This window comes from Peromyscus leucopus, chromosome 19, assembly GCF_004664715.2.
Source record: "Peromyscus leucopus breed LL Stock chromosome 19, UCI_PerLeu_2.1, whole genome shotgun sequence".
NCBI classification, from domain to species: domain Eukaryota; kingdom Metazoa; phylum Chordata; class Mammalia; order Rodentia; family Cricetidae; genus Peromyscus; species Peromyscus leucopus.
This window is the reverse complement of record NC_051079.1, coordinates 41,046,975-41,062,895: the sequence shown is the minus strand read 5'-3', so window position 1 is coordinate 41,062,895 and position 15,921 is coordinate 41,046,975. Positions and strand designations below refer to the sequence as shown.

Sequence of the window (15,921 nt, the reverse complement as noted above, 5' to 3'; positions counted from 1 at the left end):
AGAGAAAGTCTTACAGGTTTTAATGCTGAAAGTGTCCACGAAGGCTCCAACCGATTCAGTTTTCTAGGTTTTAAGTTAGATAATCTTCAAAATACATCTAATCTTTCCTTAAATTTTCTTTTTTAATTGGAAGGGAAAACGTGGGTTCACGACATTTCCACACCTTAACTTTCAGCCTTGATTTTGCTATTTACGAATTTACCGACACCTTTAAATATTCTCGCCCCACGTGACTTTTTTTTTTTTTAAGAGGTATTTCTAAGGTACAGCTATTCTGGGAGAGATTACGTCAGCGCCAGCAGTTACAGTAACTACCGTATGGACACTGCTTGTTTTCACAGGACAAATATTGGAAGCGATGCGCAAGCACTGTTCACACCCAGGTCATTAGTCTTCTGTGACTTAATACATCCCGTTCGGCCGATGCCAGGTGCCTGAGAACTAGCATTAAAAAAAAAACAAAAACAAAAACAACTATCGTTTTATTTCTCAGATGAAAACAGAGCCTAACGCTTAAAATACGCGACCCTCCCACTCCTTAAAGAGCCTACGACGCAGGACCAGGAAGCGTCTAGGGTAGTAGTGCGGCTGCGCAGCCTGCCGGGGAGGGGGGGGGGTTCACATCGCCTGCCTTTCCGCAGGCGACCAGCAGGCGGCGCTGCGGGCTAATGCAGCCGCGTCTCCCTAGGGCTCTGGGAAAGAGCGTCCAAGGGCGGGAGGTGAAGCGGGCTGGTGGACGTTCTATCCCCGACTGCCCTGGTCTCTATCGCCCTCTGTCCTCCAGCCTCCCCCGGGCTCTGGGCCTGCGGGCCTGGTTGCTAGGCGGAAGCGGGGCGCGGCGGCGTCCGCTGCGGCTGCCCGGGCGTTTGAAAAGCAGCTTAGACGGCGGCAAAAGGTGCCGGGGGCTGCGGGTTTGTGGGTCGCGTTCGTCGAGCCGGGGTCGGGTTAGGGCCTGGTCGGCGGCCCCGGGGAGCGGGGCCGGGCGCTGGGGAGCCTTCTAGGCCTGCGGGGGTCCGGCCTGCGAGCTTCTCGGGGTCTCTTCCCTGCAGACCCCGCCGCCGCCGCGACCATGGTCTCCAAGTCCGACCAGCTGCTCATCGTCGTATCCATCCTAGAAGGTGAGCGGCCTCCGTCGTTTCTTTCTTTTCTTTTCTTCTTTTTTTTTTGCAACCGCTGTTTCCCGATCCTCAGCCGAGTAATGTGTGACCGCGGCTTTGTTAACCTTACGAACCCTGTCATCTCTGCTTTTGTGGTCCCCGAAGACTTGTTCAGTTGCGTGGAGCGAGGGCTGTTAGGCAATTGATTTAAACATCTCTCCGGGGAACGTGAGTGCTATTAGGGATAAGTGATATTTAGCGTGACTAGCCGTAGCCCCAGAGAAGGTAGAAAAAAAAACCGATTTCCATCAGAAGCAGCCTGTCGATGGCTTTTATATATGAGCTGAAAGTGCCTGCAGAGCACGTTCTGTGCGGCAATTCCCGCTAATGCCATTTGTAAGAACTTTGCCATTGACTTTGATACACGCTTCGTACCATTTCAGATGTCTTGCCGAGGCTGTTCCCTGTACGTGCCTTGATGGCGTGCGTACCTAGGGGAGTACGGTCGTTAAGGTGTGTTAAATGATCCTTACATGAGCGTTGAGTGAGTGACATTTGTTTATCGGGGACTTCCTGAATGTCAGGTGCTGTGTTGGTAATGCAGGTGGCTCTAGGTCTAGAAGCTGAGAGAGTAAAGTGAGGAGTGTGTCGGAGCTGGCATGACCTCCTCTGGGGAACGTTTCCCTGAGATGACATTTATTTGGTTCCGAAAGCGAGTGAGGAATGGGTCACGTGACAAAAAGCTGGGCAGCTAGCTGGTCTGGTCAAGAGCCTTGAGGTGTGGGGAAAGGCAGCATGCTCTGCTCTCAAACTCTTTCCACAAACGTTTCTTCTAGTCAGTGTAGTTAGCAAAGTGGAGGACCCAGGAGTTGTTTGGTAAATGGGAGCAGGTTATCAGTCTTTCGGAGTCATCTTGAGAGCTTATCCATGGTGGTATTGGTTAGACCCCCGTCCCCCCAGGAGAGAGGTCTGGTATTTGAGAAGAGGGAAGAAAAGCAGGGTAGAAATAGGTTCTGAGTTCTGGAATAAGAAATTGAACAGAAGCTATTAAATAGGAGGGACAGTATTAACTGTTGGTCCCTTTACTGCTTAAAATCACAAGATTGAGCAGGGAGTGGTGGCGCACGCCTATAATCACAGCACTCAGTAGCTGAGGCAGGTGGATCTCTGTGAGGTTGAGGCCAACCTGGCCTACTTGTGAGTTCCTGTCACAAAACTAACCAACCAACCAACAACAACAAACAAAAAAACAAAACCCAAAAAACCTCTCACAAATAAACCCCTCACAAGACTGAAATACTTGTCTAATTGGTTGAAAGAGGCTTTTAAATTTAGAACTGGGCCTTCCTTCCCTATGGAAAAAAAAATGTAGTGATTTCCTGCCTTCCGTGATATAGGGGTCTGTTTATTCGGAATGGACAAATTAGCGTTCGAGACACCATATGTTGGACTGCACTATAATAAAAACCTGATACAGACCGTAAGTATGGTTTTGGCAGTAGAATAAGAGTAGTGATTGATGTGCCTTCCATCCCAAGCTTCAGACAGACAGACATAGAAGAAAGTCATTTCTGGTGACTGGATAAGCCAGGGTAACACGAATGAACATGGTGGGTGGAACAAGGCTGAAAGATGACCGTGGTAGAGAAAGGTGGATATTTAGGAATATTGTACTAGGCCAGAAATAACTAGAAAGAATCGGCGTTCGTTGGAGGACCTTGAAAGCCAAGTTGTTGAGAGTTATTCTAAGAAAAGGGTTAGTGGCTGTAGTCCTAACTAGAAGATGAACTTAACTCATGTTCAGCTTAGGAGTTGTATTCAGGAGAGCGAACCTGGAGTCAGGGATGTCGGTTAGGTTGCTACCACAAACATCCCTAAAACTGGCGTGTGGTCCTCTCCCCAGCTCTGGTGGTGTTTACATTCAAGCCGGGAACCTGGGATTCATCACCCTCCTTGATTCCCTTTCCATCACCATCTTCCAAAGGATCACCAAGAGTTGGTGATTTTATTATAGGTGCTGCATACGCTCAGATGAGTCTCCACTCACCTCACCTGCAATGATGATCTCAGTCTGTTTTCCAAACATTCGATTCCCTTCCAGAATCAACTGCTGTCCTGAGCTGCAGTAATCTTTCTGATCTGTAGATCTTTCAGAGTTCCCATAATGTCTGCACTCTTAGAGCAGCAAACATGGCCCCTTATGGTAAGACTTCTGCCCACCCTTTAGGTTTCATAGGTCCCCAGAACTCCAGTTATATCGAGCTACTTATAATTTGTTAGCTGCGTTTCTAGAAATGCCTCTTATTACAAGGAACTGAATTTCTCCATCAGGCCATATCCTGGTGTGCTCGGTTTCAGGATAAAAAAAACAATACTTCTGTTGTCTGCCTCTTACTGTGAGAAAGACTGGCCAAGGGCATCTGGGAGGTAGGAAAGGCTTATCTCATCTTACTGTTCTAGTCCCAGTTCCCCACTGAGGGAATCAGAGCAGGAACTGAAGCAGAGTCCCTGGAGAAAGATGTTTACTCCCCATGGCTTCTTCAGCCTGCTTTTATACCATCCAGGACCATCTGCCCAGGGGCGGCACAGTCCATGTCACAACTGTCCATTAGTCAAGAAAATGTCCCATGGATTTAGCTATAGGCCAATCTGACAGAGGCATTTTCTCAATTGAGGGTCCCTCTTCCCAGATGACTCCAGTTTCTGTCAGGTTGGCAAAAAACTAGCCAGCACAGAGTTTAAAATAAGTGCCTCTGACTGACTTTTTTTGTTGTTGTTGTTGTTTTGGTTTTGGTTTTGGTTTTTCAGACAGGGTTTCTCTGTGTAGCTTTGCGCCTTTCCTGGAACTCACTTGGTAGACCAGGCTGGGCTCGAACTCACAGAGATCTGCCTGGCTCTGCCTCCCAAGTGCTGGGATTAAAGGCATGAGCCACCACCGCCCGGCTGGCTGACCTTTTTTTAAAGGTCAGTTTCAGATTCTTTATTTACGTTTGTTTCTGTGTGAGTGTGTGTGTGTGCACATGTGCACACCTGTTCGTGCCTCTAGAGACTAGAAGCCAGCTTTGGGTCACCTCCTCAACTACTCTACCTGTTCTCTATGAAGCTGGGAGCCAGCAAGCCTCAATGATCCTGTTGTCTTGGAGCTGATGTTATAGGAGCTGCGATTACAGGATGCTTAGCTTTCCACCCCCAACTCCAGGCCCCATGACTGAGCAGCAAATATATTATCTCTCTGTCCTTCAGCTGACGTTCTTAAGACTGCAGTCAGGTCTTTTTCTTTTTCTTTTTCTAAGCCAGAGCTCTTACTTTGTAACTGACTGTTGAGATTCTCAAGATGACCCGGGTGCTGCAGCAGTTTCCCCTCTTGGTTTGGGTGGTGGTCTTCCAGGAATCCGTCCTTGGGCAATCTTTGAGGCGCCTCGTTGGTGCAGTCAGCCTGGGCACTCCAGTTTTACTTTCTCTCCCGTGGGCAGCCCATGTTGGTCACAGGTTGACTTCTGAAGGCCTTTGGATCACAGAGTGGCACAGTGTGTGTCTTGCTGAAGTGCTGTCCAAACAGTGCAGTTCCTTTTCAGCAGCTGCTGCTGGGGCCAGAGAGCCCCTGGTTTGGGTTTTGGGGTCTCAGGTCATCCAGGCTCTTTGCCTCCACTTCCCAAGTGGTGGGGTTATCTATGTGTGCCACCATCTCATCAAATCCAGGTCTTTCCTGCCCATTTAACTCCTAACCCAGTAGCTTTAATTGGGTGAATAGCTTGGGGAGGGGATTATTTCTTTAGTAGTGGTAGAAATTCCCCTCCCTATGATCCCACTCACCAGACTGAAAAACCAAAATAATTGCCTCAGTGCAAGATTGTTAGGAACACTTATTTGCTGTTTACTTTCTTCCAGTTTTGAAATTTTTCTTTCCACTAGACCCTTGGTTTTCTTTTTAGGCAAGTACCTATTTTATTCTTTTTGAAGGCATTTACTTTACCATTTCTTTTTCTTTTTTAAATGCACTTACTTGTGAGGCTTTCAGGCCCACCTAGACCTACCGAGCCTGATTCTACATTTGCGTAGGGTCCCCAGGTGACTCACGCACATTGCTGTTGGAAAAGCAATAATGCGGAAGTCACAGCTTTCAGGTTCTGAAAGCAGGTGCAGGTGCGTTTGTGAGGCAGTTTATGCAGTGTGCAAACCAGCTTCTCGGACATACACCAGTATTTAAAGTGATCCTGTTGGATTTCCGTATGTACATGTACTCTTTCTTCAGGTCGCCATTTCCCCAAACGTCCAAAGCATATGCTTGTGGTAGAAGCCAAGTTCGATGGAGAGCAGCTGGCTACTGATCCTGTCGACCACACTGACCAGCCTGAGTTTGCTACCGAGTTAGCCTGGGAAATCGACAGGAAAGTGCTTCATCAGCACAGGTGAGGCCGCTCTCCGTTTGTGTCAGCATCTTTGTCCTTTCCTCACGAACTGAGTGTGGTGACGATCACATCTGTGGAGCGTTTAGTGTGGGGGTTTGTGGTTTTGCTTTTGAGACAGGGTCTCTTCGTTTCATTTCTGGTTGCTGTGATAAAGCACCCTGATGAGAGCAACTGAGGGAGAAAGGGTAATTTAGCCCACAGTCCCATGTTACAGATGTCACTGTAGGGCGGTCAGGTGGCAGGAACTCGAAGCAGCTAGTCACGCTACATCAGCAGTTAAGAGCAGCAGTGATCAGTGATGCAGAACAGTGTCAGTGATTGCAGACAGCAGTGCATCAGTGATTGCAGACAGCAGTGCATCAGTGATTGCAGACAGCAGTGCATCAGTGATTGCAGACAGCAGTGCATCAGTGATTGCAGACAGCAGTGCATCAGTGATTACAGACAGCAGTGCATCAATGATCAATGCTGCAGAAGATGATCATGATTACAGACAGAGTGCATCAGTGATTGCAGAACATGCATCAGTGAAAAGCAAGCATCAGTGATTACAGACAGAGGAATGAAAGACAGCAGTGCATCAATGCATCAATGCTTGCAGACAGCAGTGCATCAGTGATTATAGACAGCAGTGCATCAGTGATTGCAGACAGCAGTGCATCAATGCATCAATGCTTGCAGACAGCAGTGCATCAGTGATTACAGACAGCAGTGCATCAGTGATTGCAGACAGCAGTGCATCAGTGATTGCAGACAGCATGCATAGTGAACGTGCATCAGTGATTCAGACACAGTGCATCAGTGATTGCAGACAGCAGTGCTCAGTGATTACAGACAGCAGTGCATCAGTGATTACAGACAGCAGTGCATCAGTGATTGCAGACAGCAGTGCATCAGTGATTGCAGACAGCAGTGCATCAGTGATTGCAGACATCAGTGCATCAGTGATTGCAGCATGCTAGTGATGCAGACAGCATGCACATGCTTGCTGTTGCTCAGCACCTTCACTTAAACAGTTCAGGATAGATGCCCTGTCTGAGGAATGGTGCTACCCGCAGTGGACGAGTCATCCCACCTCAAGTGGACTTCAAGTATAACACTGGGTTTTCTTGTATGAATTTTATGACTAGAAATAGTCAAGAACAGCAGTACTTTTATTTATTAAATGACTGAAATGTATTTCTTTTTTTTAATGAGTTTTTGTTAGTTTTCGTTTGGTTTGGTTTGGTGTGGTCTAGTTTTTCAAGACAGGGTTTCTTTATGCAGCTCTAGCTGTCCTGGAACTAGCTCTGTAGACCAGGCTGGCCTTGACCTTAGCACAGTATAAGAAAGACTCACTTGTTGCTCACGCACATTCCTGTGCAGGTTACAGCGCACACCTATCAAACTCCAGTGCTTCGCCTTGGATCCTCTGTCTTCTGCCAAGGAAACCATAGGCTACATCGTGTTGGACTTAAGAACCGCTCAGGAAACAAAGCAGGTATTGTCCTTTTGTTTTTTTTTTTCATTATTATGATAGATAGTTGATTAAATAAATACCAGCTGAAAGGGAAAAACGGAATACTGGGCCAATTGCAGATCGTGGCCTCAGGATGATACAGAGATGCGAATGCTTTAGTTTTTGAGTTGGATTTGAGAATTCCAGCCTTTCACCTGTTCCTGGGAATTCTTTCTCAAAGAAGCTTGTCCGAAAGTGCAAACCCGTGTGGGAGTGACTGCCCCTGTGGCGGCGGCGTGCTGAGCCTCCTCCGAGGTGTCCTCATCAGGTGCTCAGTTCAGCCAACATTTGTCTCTCTCTGTTCTTTCAAGTTCTGAATCCGGAAGTCTTCTGGACACTTCCTGCTCCCTCCTTCATAGCCATCCAGTCCGGAGGATTTGGTCCCCTTGGGATCTAGTCTGCATTTTCACAGCTGCTGCCCTAATTTAAGCTTCCATTGTTTTGTACCGTGGCCATCAGAACTTCCCACTAGGCCTCCTTGCTCCCTGGTTCTCTACTCTTCGAGTCACATTACTCAGTGTGTCTAGTAAATCCCAGCTCAGGACACTGCTCTCCCTAACCTTCCTCAGGAAACTGGATACTTTCCAGAACTTTCGAGACTCAGGCAGGAGAATTACAAGTTTGAGGTCAGCTGGACTATATACTAAGACCTCACCTTCTCCAAAATAGTCCTAAACTCTGAAGACTAAAAGTTTGGGGCAAGCCAAAGTCAGTGGTTTTTAGAGACCGTTTGAAGTAGCACTACCGTAGGACCACAGTGCTCTCACCGAGGGCACTGAGATGTGCGTGGACTCACACTTAGGACTGCATCCTAACTCCTCCAAACGGCAACAGCAGCCACCTGTAATCCCAGTTCTGGGAGGCAGAGGCAGGCAGATGTCTGAATTTGAGGACAGCCTGGTCTACAGAGTGAGTTACAGGACAGCCAGGGCTACACAGAGAAACCCTGTCTTGAAAAACCAAAAAAAACCCCCAGCAACAACAAAAATTGTACCAAAATAGACATTTTTTGTTGTTGTTCTAATAGAAACATTTACTTATGTCTCACTTGACATTGCTTCCAGCTCTGCCCTAGGTCTCGGGATTGAACCCAGGGTCTCTCTCACGCTAGACATGCATCCTCCCACTGGGCTGTATGATTAGCTCCTCATTTTGAGCCAATCACACCGTTAACTCTGCTGGCCTCAGACTCCTCCTGTAGCTGCAGATCTTGCCTCCCGAGTAGCTGAGACTGCAGGTTATGCCGCTAGGCTTATCTTGTTCTCCTTTTTCCTGACTATCTCTTTCAGGCTTGTGTGCGTCTCCTGTTTCTTCTATTATTATAATAATCATCACAGTACTTTTCAACAATAACTCATTTGAAGACAGGCAAGTGGGTCAAGGCTGGCCTTGGACTCCTAGTCATCCTCTCTCTGCTTCCTGGAGTCCTGCAGTCATACGCATGCTCCACAATGCCCAGCTGCATTAAAAACATTTTTTTAACTTTAAAACTACTACTTTTTTTTTTTAGTTTCCTTCATCATTTTTGTTTTTCCTTTTCCATTGTTTTTTTGAATTATTTGTTTGTGTCTGAGTGTGTGCTCACACGTGTACACGTGTGTGAATGGCCCCTGCTGACCACAGTGCCTGCACCTGGGTTCACATTGTGGTGGCCTGAGCCACGTCTTCTGGCTGGTCTGGTCACTGGGTAGTTTTAACCTACCGCATCCTCTGAGAAGGTCTTTGTTGTCAGTATCTGCCAAGTAAATGGCTCATGATGCAGACCTCACTGGGCCTGCCTTTTCCTTAACATTTTATGCTGTTTCTTAGTAGTGTCTTAGCCACTGATCTGTTGCTGTAAAGAGACGCTGTGACAACTCTTATGAAGGAAGGTGTTTAATTTGAGGGCATGCTGTCGGTTTCAGAGGCTTAGTCCATTGTTGCCGTGGTGAGGAGCATGGCACCAGCATGGCACCAGCATGGCACCAGCATGGCACCAGCATGGCAAGCATGATGCTGGAGAAGTAATTGAGAGCTACTTCCTGATCCGCAGGCTGAGAGAAAGACTGGGTCTGGTGTGAGCTTTTCAAACCTCAAAGGCCACTCCCAGTGACACGCTTCTGTAGTGGGTAGCCCTTCCAGCTTTGACCTGGAAGTTCCAATCCCCACTGAGGTCACGCCTACAAGGCAGGGCCAAGAGATTGATCAGTTACTAATAGGTAATGTGCTAGAAGCCTCAGTCTAGGGTGGGGGCCAGTGCTCGGGGAGGAGGGGGAACGCCTCACTCACAGTGGTTTCTCTGGTCTGGGGGCTAAACTTGCTGTGGAACTGAGACCGGATTAGCTCCTTTTCAGGAGTGCAACCGTGTAGGTTTTTCCTGGTTTTATGGAGCTTTGCAGGCCATACCCTGCAGCTTCAAGTGCCCGCCAGCTGGGGAGGAAGCTGAGGGTAGGAGCCACCAGGCCTTTGGAATTTGCCCTACGTTGGGCACCAGATATTGGTGAAATTATTAAAGCCACTCCATGTAGTTAAAAGGGAGGTTTATTTTGTAGGGTAACTTACAACTGAAGGGATAGTTTACAGGGTCTGGGAAAAGGTGTGGCGCAGTCTGGCAGTGTTCTCTGGAGAACTCTGCTCAGTCTACCTCCAGCGTCCAGGGTCCAGGAACCAAGAGAGCCTGCGCATCCGGATCTCGGGTCTTCAGCGTCCTCTCTTGGCCCTGCCTTGTAGGCGTGATGGTTAGCCAAGCCTCAGTGGGGGTTGGAACTTCCAGATCAAAGCTGGAATGGCCACCCACTACACGCTTCCTCCAACAAGGCCACACCTCCTCCGATAGTGTCACCTCCTAATCCTTCTAATCCTCTCAAACAGCTCACCTCCCTGGTGACGAAGCATTCAAATAGATGAGCCTATGGGGGTCATTCTTGTTCACCCACAAGTAGTAATATTTTCTTTTTTTAATTGATATGAACAAGAAGAAGATATCTAATAGCAGCGCTGAGCAGTGGAGTTAAGGGAACAGATGATTAGTTAGGCTTTTGCTACTGAAGGATGTCATGAGATTGGAGACAGAAGGCTGAAGATAGACGTGTGTTGTGAAAGCGTTGAGATGGAGGCCAAGAAGACAGTCTGAGTGCTTCGGTGTATTTCTCAGGGGGAAGTTTAGTTGCTGGCTTCCTAATTAGGATTACTTTCTTTTGAAGACAATGTGGAAAGAAATTTTGTTGTGTTCTGAGACAGGATGTCACTGTGCAGCCTTGGCTGGCCTGGGATTCACTGTGTAGTCCAGGTTGACATGAAACTCAGAGATGGCCTTGCCTCGGTCCCCTGAGTGCTGCGATTAAAGGCTGCACATCCCTATGCCTGGCCTGTATTTTTTAAGAGGTGAAAGCTACTGAAAAGGCTGTAGGGAAAGAGTGGAAACCGTAATGAACGTTTTGACCCTTGTCCCTGTGAGTTTCACCCTGCTTTCTGTTTTGTTATCTAGGCACCTAAGTGGTACCAGTTGCTGAGTAACAAATACACCAAGTTCAAGTCTGAGATACAGATCAGTATCACTTTGGAAACAGATGCAAAGGCACAGGTGGATAGTTTTAAAGCCAAAGGAGCCCCTCCTCGGGATGGAAAAGGTTTGTCATCCTCTGTGTCTCGTGGGCTTTGGTTGGTTGGTTTTTGTTTTGTTTTGAGACAGGGTCTCAGTTAGACCAGGCAGGTCTGGACCTCACATGTAGCCGAGGCTGGCCTTATACTCCTTCTGCCTCTGTCTCTCGGTTGTTTGGGTTATGGGTGTGTGTGCACTGGCATGTGTTGTTTTGTGCATCTTCCCTTAAAGACCTTGCACAAGGCCTCTGCACTGGCACTTTAGGAAGGAAGGGTGATGTCTCGGAGCTGTGCACAGGAATAGAAGCTGATTGACCCCGTGCATCAGCAAACATGATCTTGTGAACACATGTAATGTGTGCAGACTTGTTTACAGAGCTCTTGTTTACAAATCTTAGAATCTGGAAAGGCTTTTTTTTTTTTGTTTCTTAAGTTGATAAATACTCCAACAGAGAATTTTGTATTTTAAAAAATATTACTAAGAAAATTTTCTTTCCAGGATGAGCATAGAAAAGCTCTCAAATGTAGTACGTTTATTATTTGACCGTAGTTTAACAAAGTATATTTTCTAAATTAAATTTTATTTGTCTGTCTATCTATGTATCTATCTATCTGTTTATTTATTTATTTATAATCAGAATCTCACTGTGTAGCCCTGGCTGGATGGAACTTGCTGTGTAGACCAGGCTGGCCTCAAACCCACTGAGATCACCTATCTTTGCCTCTGCCCTTGCCTCCTGAGGGCTGAGATTAGAGACATGCACCAGCACACCGAGCACACTTACAGAGCACTTTTAACATCTTAGTGAAATTGGAGAGTGCAGAATGTTCCCTCTACCCTCTGTGTGTACTGACAGGGTAACTCATCCACTGCAGCTCAGCACCCCAGTGTGGGTGCAACTGATGAAACGTTGATGTGTTCTCACCAGAAGTCCAGTTTGATTAGATTCTGTGTGTGTGTGTGTGTGTGTGTGTGTGTGTGTGTGTGTGTGTGTGTGTGTGTGTATGTGTGTGTGTTTGCATATTCTGTGTGTGCCTGGTGCTAGTGGGGGTTAGAAGGTGTTGGATCCCCTGGAACTGGAGTTAGAAACAGTCATGAGCTGCCATGTGGGTGCTGGGAACTGAACCCTGTCCTATTCAGGAGCAGCCAGTGCTCTTCACTGCTGAGCCATCTCTCTGGTCCGGATTTCACTTTTGGTGCTGTCTATTCTTTAGGTTTTATTACTGCATGCTAGCTAAGTCAGTGGGTTTGAGTCGGGGGATGCCACATACTTACCCCATGTCCACTGCACTTGGAAGAGATCCACTGTTATTGGTATCCTTTGTGATCTGCCTGGTCAACACTCCCTGCCCTTGGGTCCCTGGTTGTAGTTGAGGTATGTCCAGAGAACTCATGTGATGGACACTTCATCTCCAAAGTCCTGATGGAATTTGGAGTTGGGACCTCTGTGTAGTTTTGGTGCCTGTCCTGTAACTCACTCTGTAGACCAGGCTGGCCTCGAACTCACAGAGATCCATCTGGCTCTGCCTCCCGAGTGTTGGGATTAAAGGCGTGCACCACCACCGCCCGGCTCAGCCAGTGTTGGGATTATAGCATCAGCCACAGTGCCCAGCTGGAGGAGCCTGTGATAGATACTATTTTTAACTCCTGAGCTCCGTTGGCCTTACCTCACAGTGGCTACCTGGTTAAAGTGCGTAATGTGTCCAGTACCGTGCTCAGTGCTCTGCTTTCCGAGTTTCATCTGGTCTTCAACAACCACATAGAAGCTCTGTGGAAGGGAAACACAGACCGAGGAACATACAGTTTTCTGATACAGCTATGTGACCCTGGGATTGGGGCTTCAGCCTTTGGTTACTTGCCCATGCTCTTCACTGTAGACTGTTCTCAGCCAGTGCGACAGTAAACACTCCTTTGGGGTGGACCCCCAGAGGAGAGGGCCTGCTTGCTGATGGCCTGCGTCCTTGGATTTTCATAGCCCTGAGACATCCCCACCTGGAGTTTATGCTAGAGAGCCACGAAGAGTGTCCACTTCCTGCATTCCCAAGCACTGCTATCTAGTTTTCGTCGTGTACGTCCTGTTCTTTTCCTTCCTTAACCAGTTTGAAAACTCTCAGCCCTATCTGGTCTTTTCACACTGACGCTCATTTGACTGTGTGGTCTCTTCTCATAAGTTTTTGATGGTTTTCCCATACTCTTAGAAAACAAAACCATAAAAATCATCGGAGGAGACTCAGCGTGCTGAGGCCTGGCCTGTGTCTCCAGCCACAGCTCTCCCTGTAGTCCTCACTCATGTCTGTCACCCTCTCTCAGTTCTCTGTCCCCGTATTTACTAGTGGGCACTGAACACGGGTCTCAGACATGCTAGGCAGGTGTCCCGGTGAGCTGGGTCGCCAGCCCTCGTTTTGTGGTCTTGTTTTTGAGACAGTGTCTAGGTTGTCCAGGCTGGCTTTAAACTAGCCCTGGCTCAGGCAGGAGGACCTTCTGCTCACTCCATATCTGGGATTATAAGACTGCTTCACGAGGCTTCCTGGCCTTCATTTCTCTGGCTCTGTTAACTGGCCCTTGCTCCTGGCTCTGTTACGTACTGCCCTCTGTCTGGAACATGCCTTACAGTCCCCTGGTCTCTGTTTGTCTACCTCTCTCTCAGCCAAGTCTAGCATATTCCAGAGCATATTCTTCACTCCAGAGTACATAGGTTCATAAAGAAATGTGTGTTACATTCCTTTTCTGTGTGGCCCGTTAAGTGATTTAAAAATACTTTACTCCAGAATATTGTTTTTATGTATGGAAAAATAAAGTTAAAGCTCCCTAGAAGAAATTAAAAGAAGCCTTTTGAGATACTGTGTCCATGAAAATGGCTAATTTCTTAATTAAATAAATGTAACAAGCTTTTAAATGTTTATGATGGGCCAAGCATTGTGAGATGAACCTGTAATCCTAGCACACAAGAGGTTGAGACAGAATGATTGTGAATTCAAGGCCACCATGATAAGTTCCAGGCCAGATTGGGTAACACAGTAAATTTTCAACCTAACTGGGCTATATAACAAGATCCTATCTAAAAATAATAAAACCATTTATGGGAAATTACAGTCTAATGCAGTTTTGGTTTTCGTCTGTGAAGTTCCTGCTAGCCTGTCTGGAGTTGACCCGAAGGACATTGTTGCGGTGTTGAATGAGGAGGGAGGCTACCATCAGATTGGTCCAGCAGAGCATTGTACTGACCCCTTTATTCTGTCAGTCACCATAGCATTTGCCACCCAGTTGGAACAGGTAAGGTATTCCCTCGGATAAATGACTTTATCCAGAGTTCAAAATCATGTGAGCAATTGTGAAATCTGAGTAATTGTATTCAGGTGCACATACCCACACAGACTCACACTTCCCATACACGTTTAAAAATAAGTACAAAACCTTTTAAAATGTTTTCATGCTAGTAAACATTTTTTACTGTAATTTCAATATCTTGGCAACAAGAGAATAAGTTAATTTCAGGATTACAGAGATGGATTAATTTCAGGATTACAGTAAACAGTGTTTGTGTTTGTGCATGTGGTATTGTAAGGATGAATGAAAGCGACTACGTTTGCTTTTTTGAACAGTAACTTTTTGAAGAAGTTAGCAATGTCAAGAACATTTGGGGCGAGGACTATGTTTGACTTTGTTTATATGTTTACAGACATTAGCCTATTGTTGAGGGTGCTAGCAGAAGATAGAATGTTCTGTATCAGTCAGAGGACTTTGTTTCAGTCAGAGGACTTTGTTACACTCAGCATAGTGAACAACATAAAAATTGGTCTATTTTCTTCAGTTTCAGGCTTGCATCACAACTTCTTTGTGCATTTTAAAAATTTAATCAAGTTAGGTAACTGGGTGTGGTGGCACATGTCTTTAATCCTAACACTAGGGAGGCAGGGCCAGGCACATCTCTAGAGTCTAAGGCCAGCCTGGTCTACATAGCAAGTTTCAGACCAGCCAGCACTGCATAGTGAGACTCTGCCTGCCCATCCTCCCAAAATCTTAGGGGCTGGAGAAGTGGGCCAGTTGTTGAGGAGGCTCACAACTGCCCATAATTCCAGTCCAGGGACTCCATTGCCTCCCTGGGCACAGACTACAAATGGTGCCTTTACATACATGCAGGTGAAACACTCACAAAAAGTGAAAATAAAGAAATCATTTTAAAATTAACAAAATTAGTTATTTGGGGCAAGTAGAGAAGTAAGCCGTATGGACATGCTTAAATCCCACCACTGAGGAAGCTAAGACAGGAGGATTGTGAGTTTCAGATCAGCACTACATAATGAGACCGTATCTCACAAAGTACCAAACCTGGGGGTGTAGCTCAACTGTAAAGCGTTTGCCTAGCATTTGTAAGACTTTCAGTTTGGCTCCTAGCAGCACCACTAAAAGAAACCGCTAACCAGATAGAAAGAAGGAAAAAAGGTAACTTGGCAGAGATTTAAAAATCCTGTGTGGGGCCGGGCAGTGGTGGCGCATGCCTTTAATCCCAGCACTTGGGAGGCAGAGGCAGGTGGATCTCTGTGAGTTCGAGGCCAGCCTGGTCTACAGAGTGAGTTCCAGGAAAGGTGCAAAGCAACACAGAGAAACCTTGTCTCGAAAAACAACAAAAAAAAAATTCTCTATGGTTAATTTTAAGACTTGAAAGTAATGAATGTTCTAGGAGGTTTTAGCTTGCAACCGACACATGTGGAGTGCCTTAGATTCTAATATTCTTTTTTTTCCTTACATGTTTAGTTAATTCCCTGTACCATGAAGCTTCCAGAAAGGCAGCCCGAGTTTTTCTTTTACTATTCTCTACTGGGAAATGATGTTACAAATGAGCCTTTCAATGATTTGATCAACCCAAACTTTGAGCCCGAGAGAGCATCTGTTCGCATACGGAGCAGTGTGGAGGTTCTGCGTGTGTACCTGGCTTTCCATTCTAAACTGCAGGTAAGTACCTAGCAAATTGTTCTCTACTGGAGACGTAAAGTTGAGCTTAGCTGCAACCTGTACTGTGTTTCAGTGCTAGAGATGGTCTTGCCTTTTTAATTTTTTAGAGTATTTAAGTCGTGAAGTCATTGGAATCACAGTTGCTTCAGAATTTTTGGAGTTAACACATTACCACCCAGTTACTAAGAAAAGAGATAGATCGGTTATTGGCGTTACATAGTAAGAGGTAGTCCTTAAAGCTAGTTGAGCCCGTGTCTGCAGGCAGGGTGTTGTATTACTAGTACAGGTGGTAGCTGCCAGTACACGGATTGATTCTTGATGGCAGAATTTAGATTTTATAAAACCTGCCCACAAGTATTTTTTTGTAAATACATTTCAATTGGA

General features: G+C 46.4%; 1 protein-coding gene across 1 annotated transcript in view; it reads left to right on the top strand.

The window, feature by feature from the left end:
- Window positions 1-715: 715 nt before the first annotated feature.
- Cep120 (centrosomal protein 120) overlaps window positions 716-15,921 on the top strand; it is a 63,614-nt gene continuing 48,408 nt past the window's right edge. Inside the window, exons 1-7 of the mRNA XM_028871837.2 lie at window positions 716-895; window positions 1,050-1,118; window positions 5,350-5,506; window positions 6,872-6,986; window positions 10,471-10,612; window positions 13,709-13,857; window positions 15,340-15,537. Coding sequence (XP_028727670.1) covers window positions 1,070-1,118; window positions 5,350-5,506; window positions 6,872-6,986; window positions 10,471-10,612; window positions 13,709-13,857; window positions 15,340-15,537 — 810 coding nt within the window. The 5' untranslated portion in view covers window positions 716-895; window positions 1,050-1,069. The remainder of the gene's footprint in view (window positions 896-1,049; window positions 1,119-5,349; window positions 5,507-6,871; window positions 6,987-10,470; window positions 10,613-13,708; window positions 13,858-15,339; window positions 15,538-15,921) is intronic.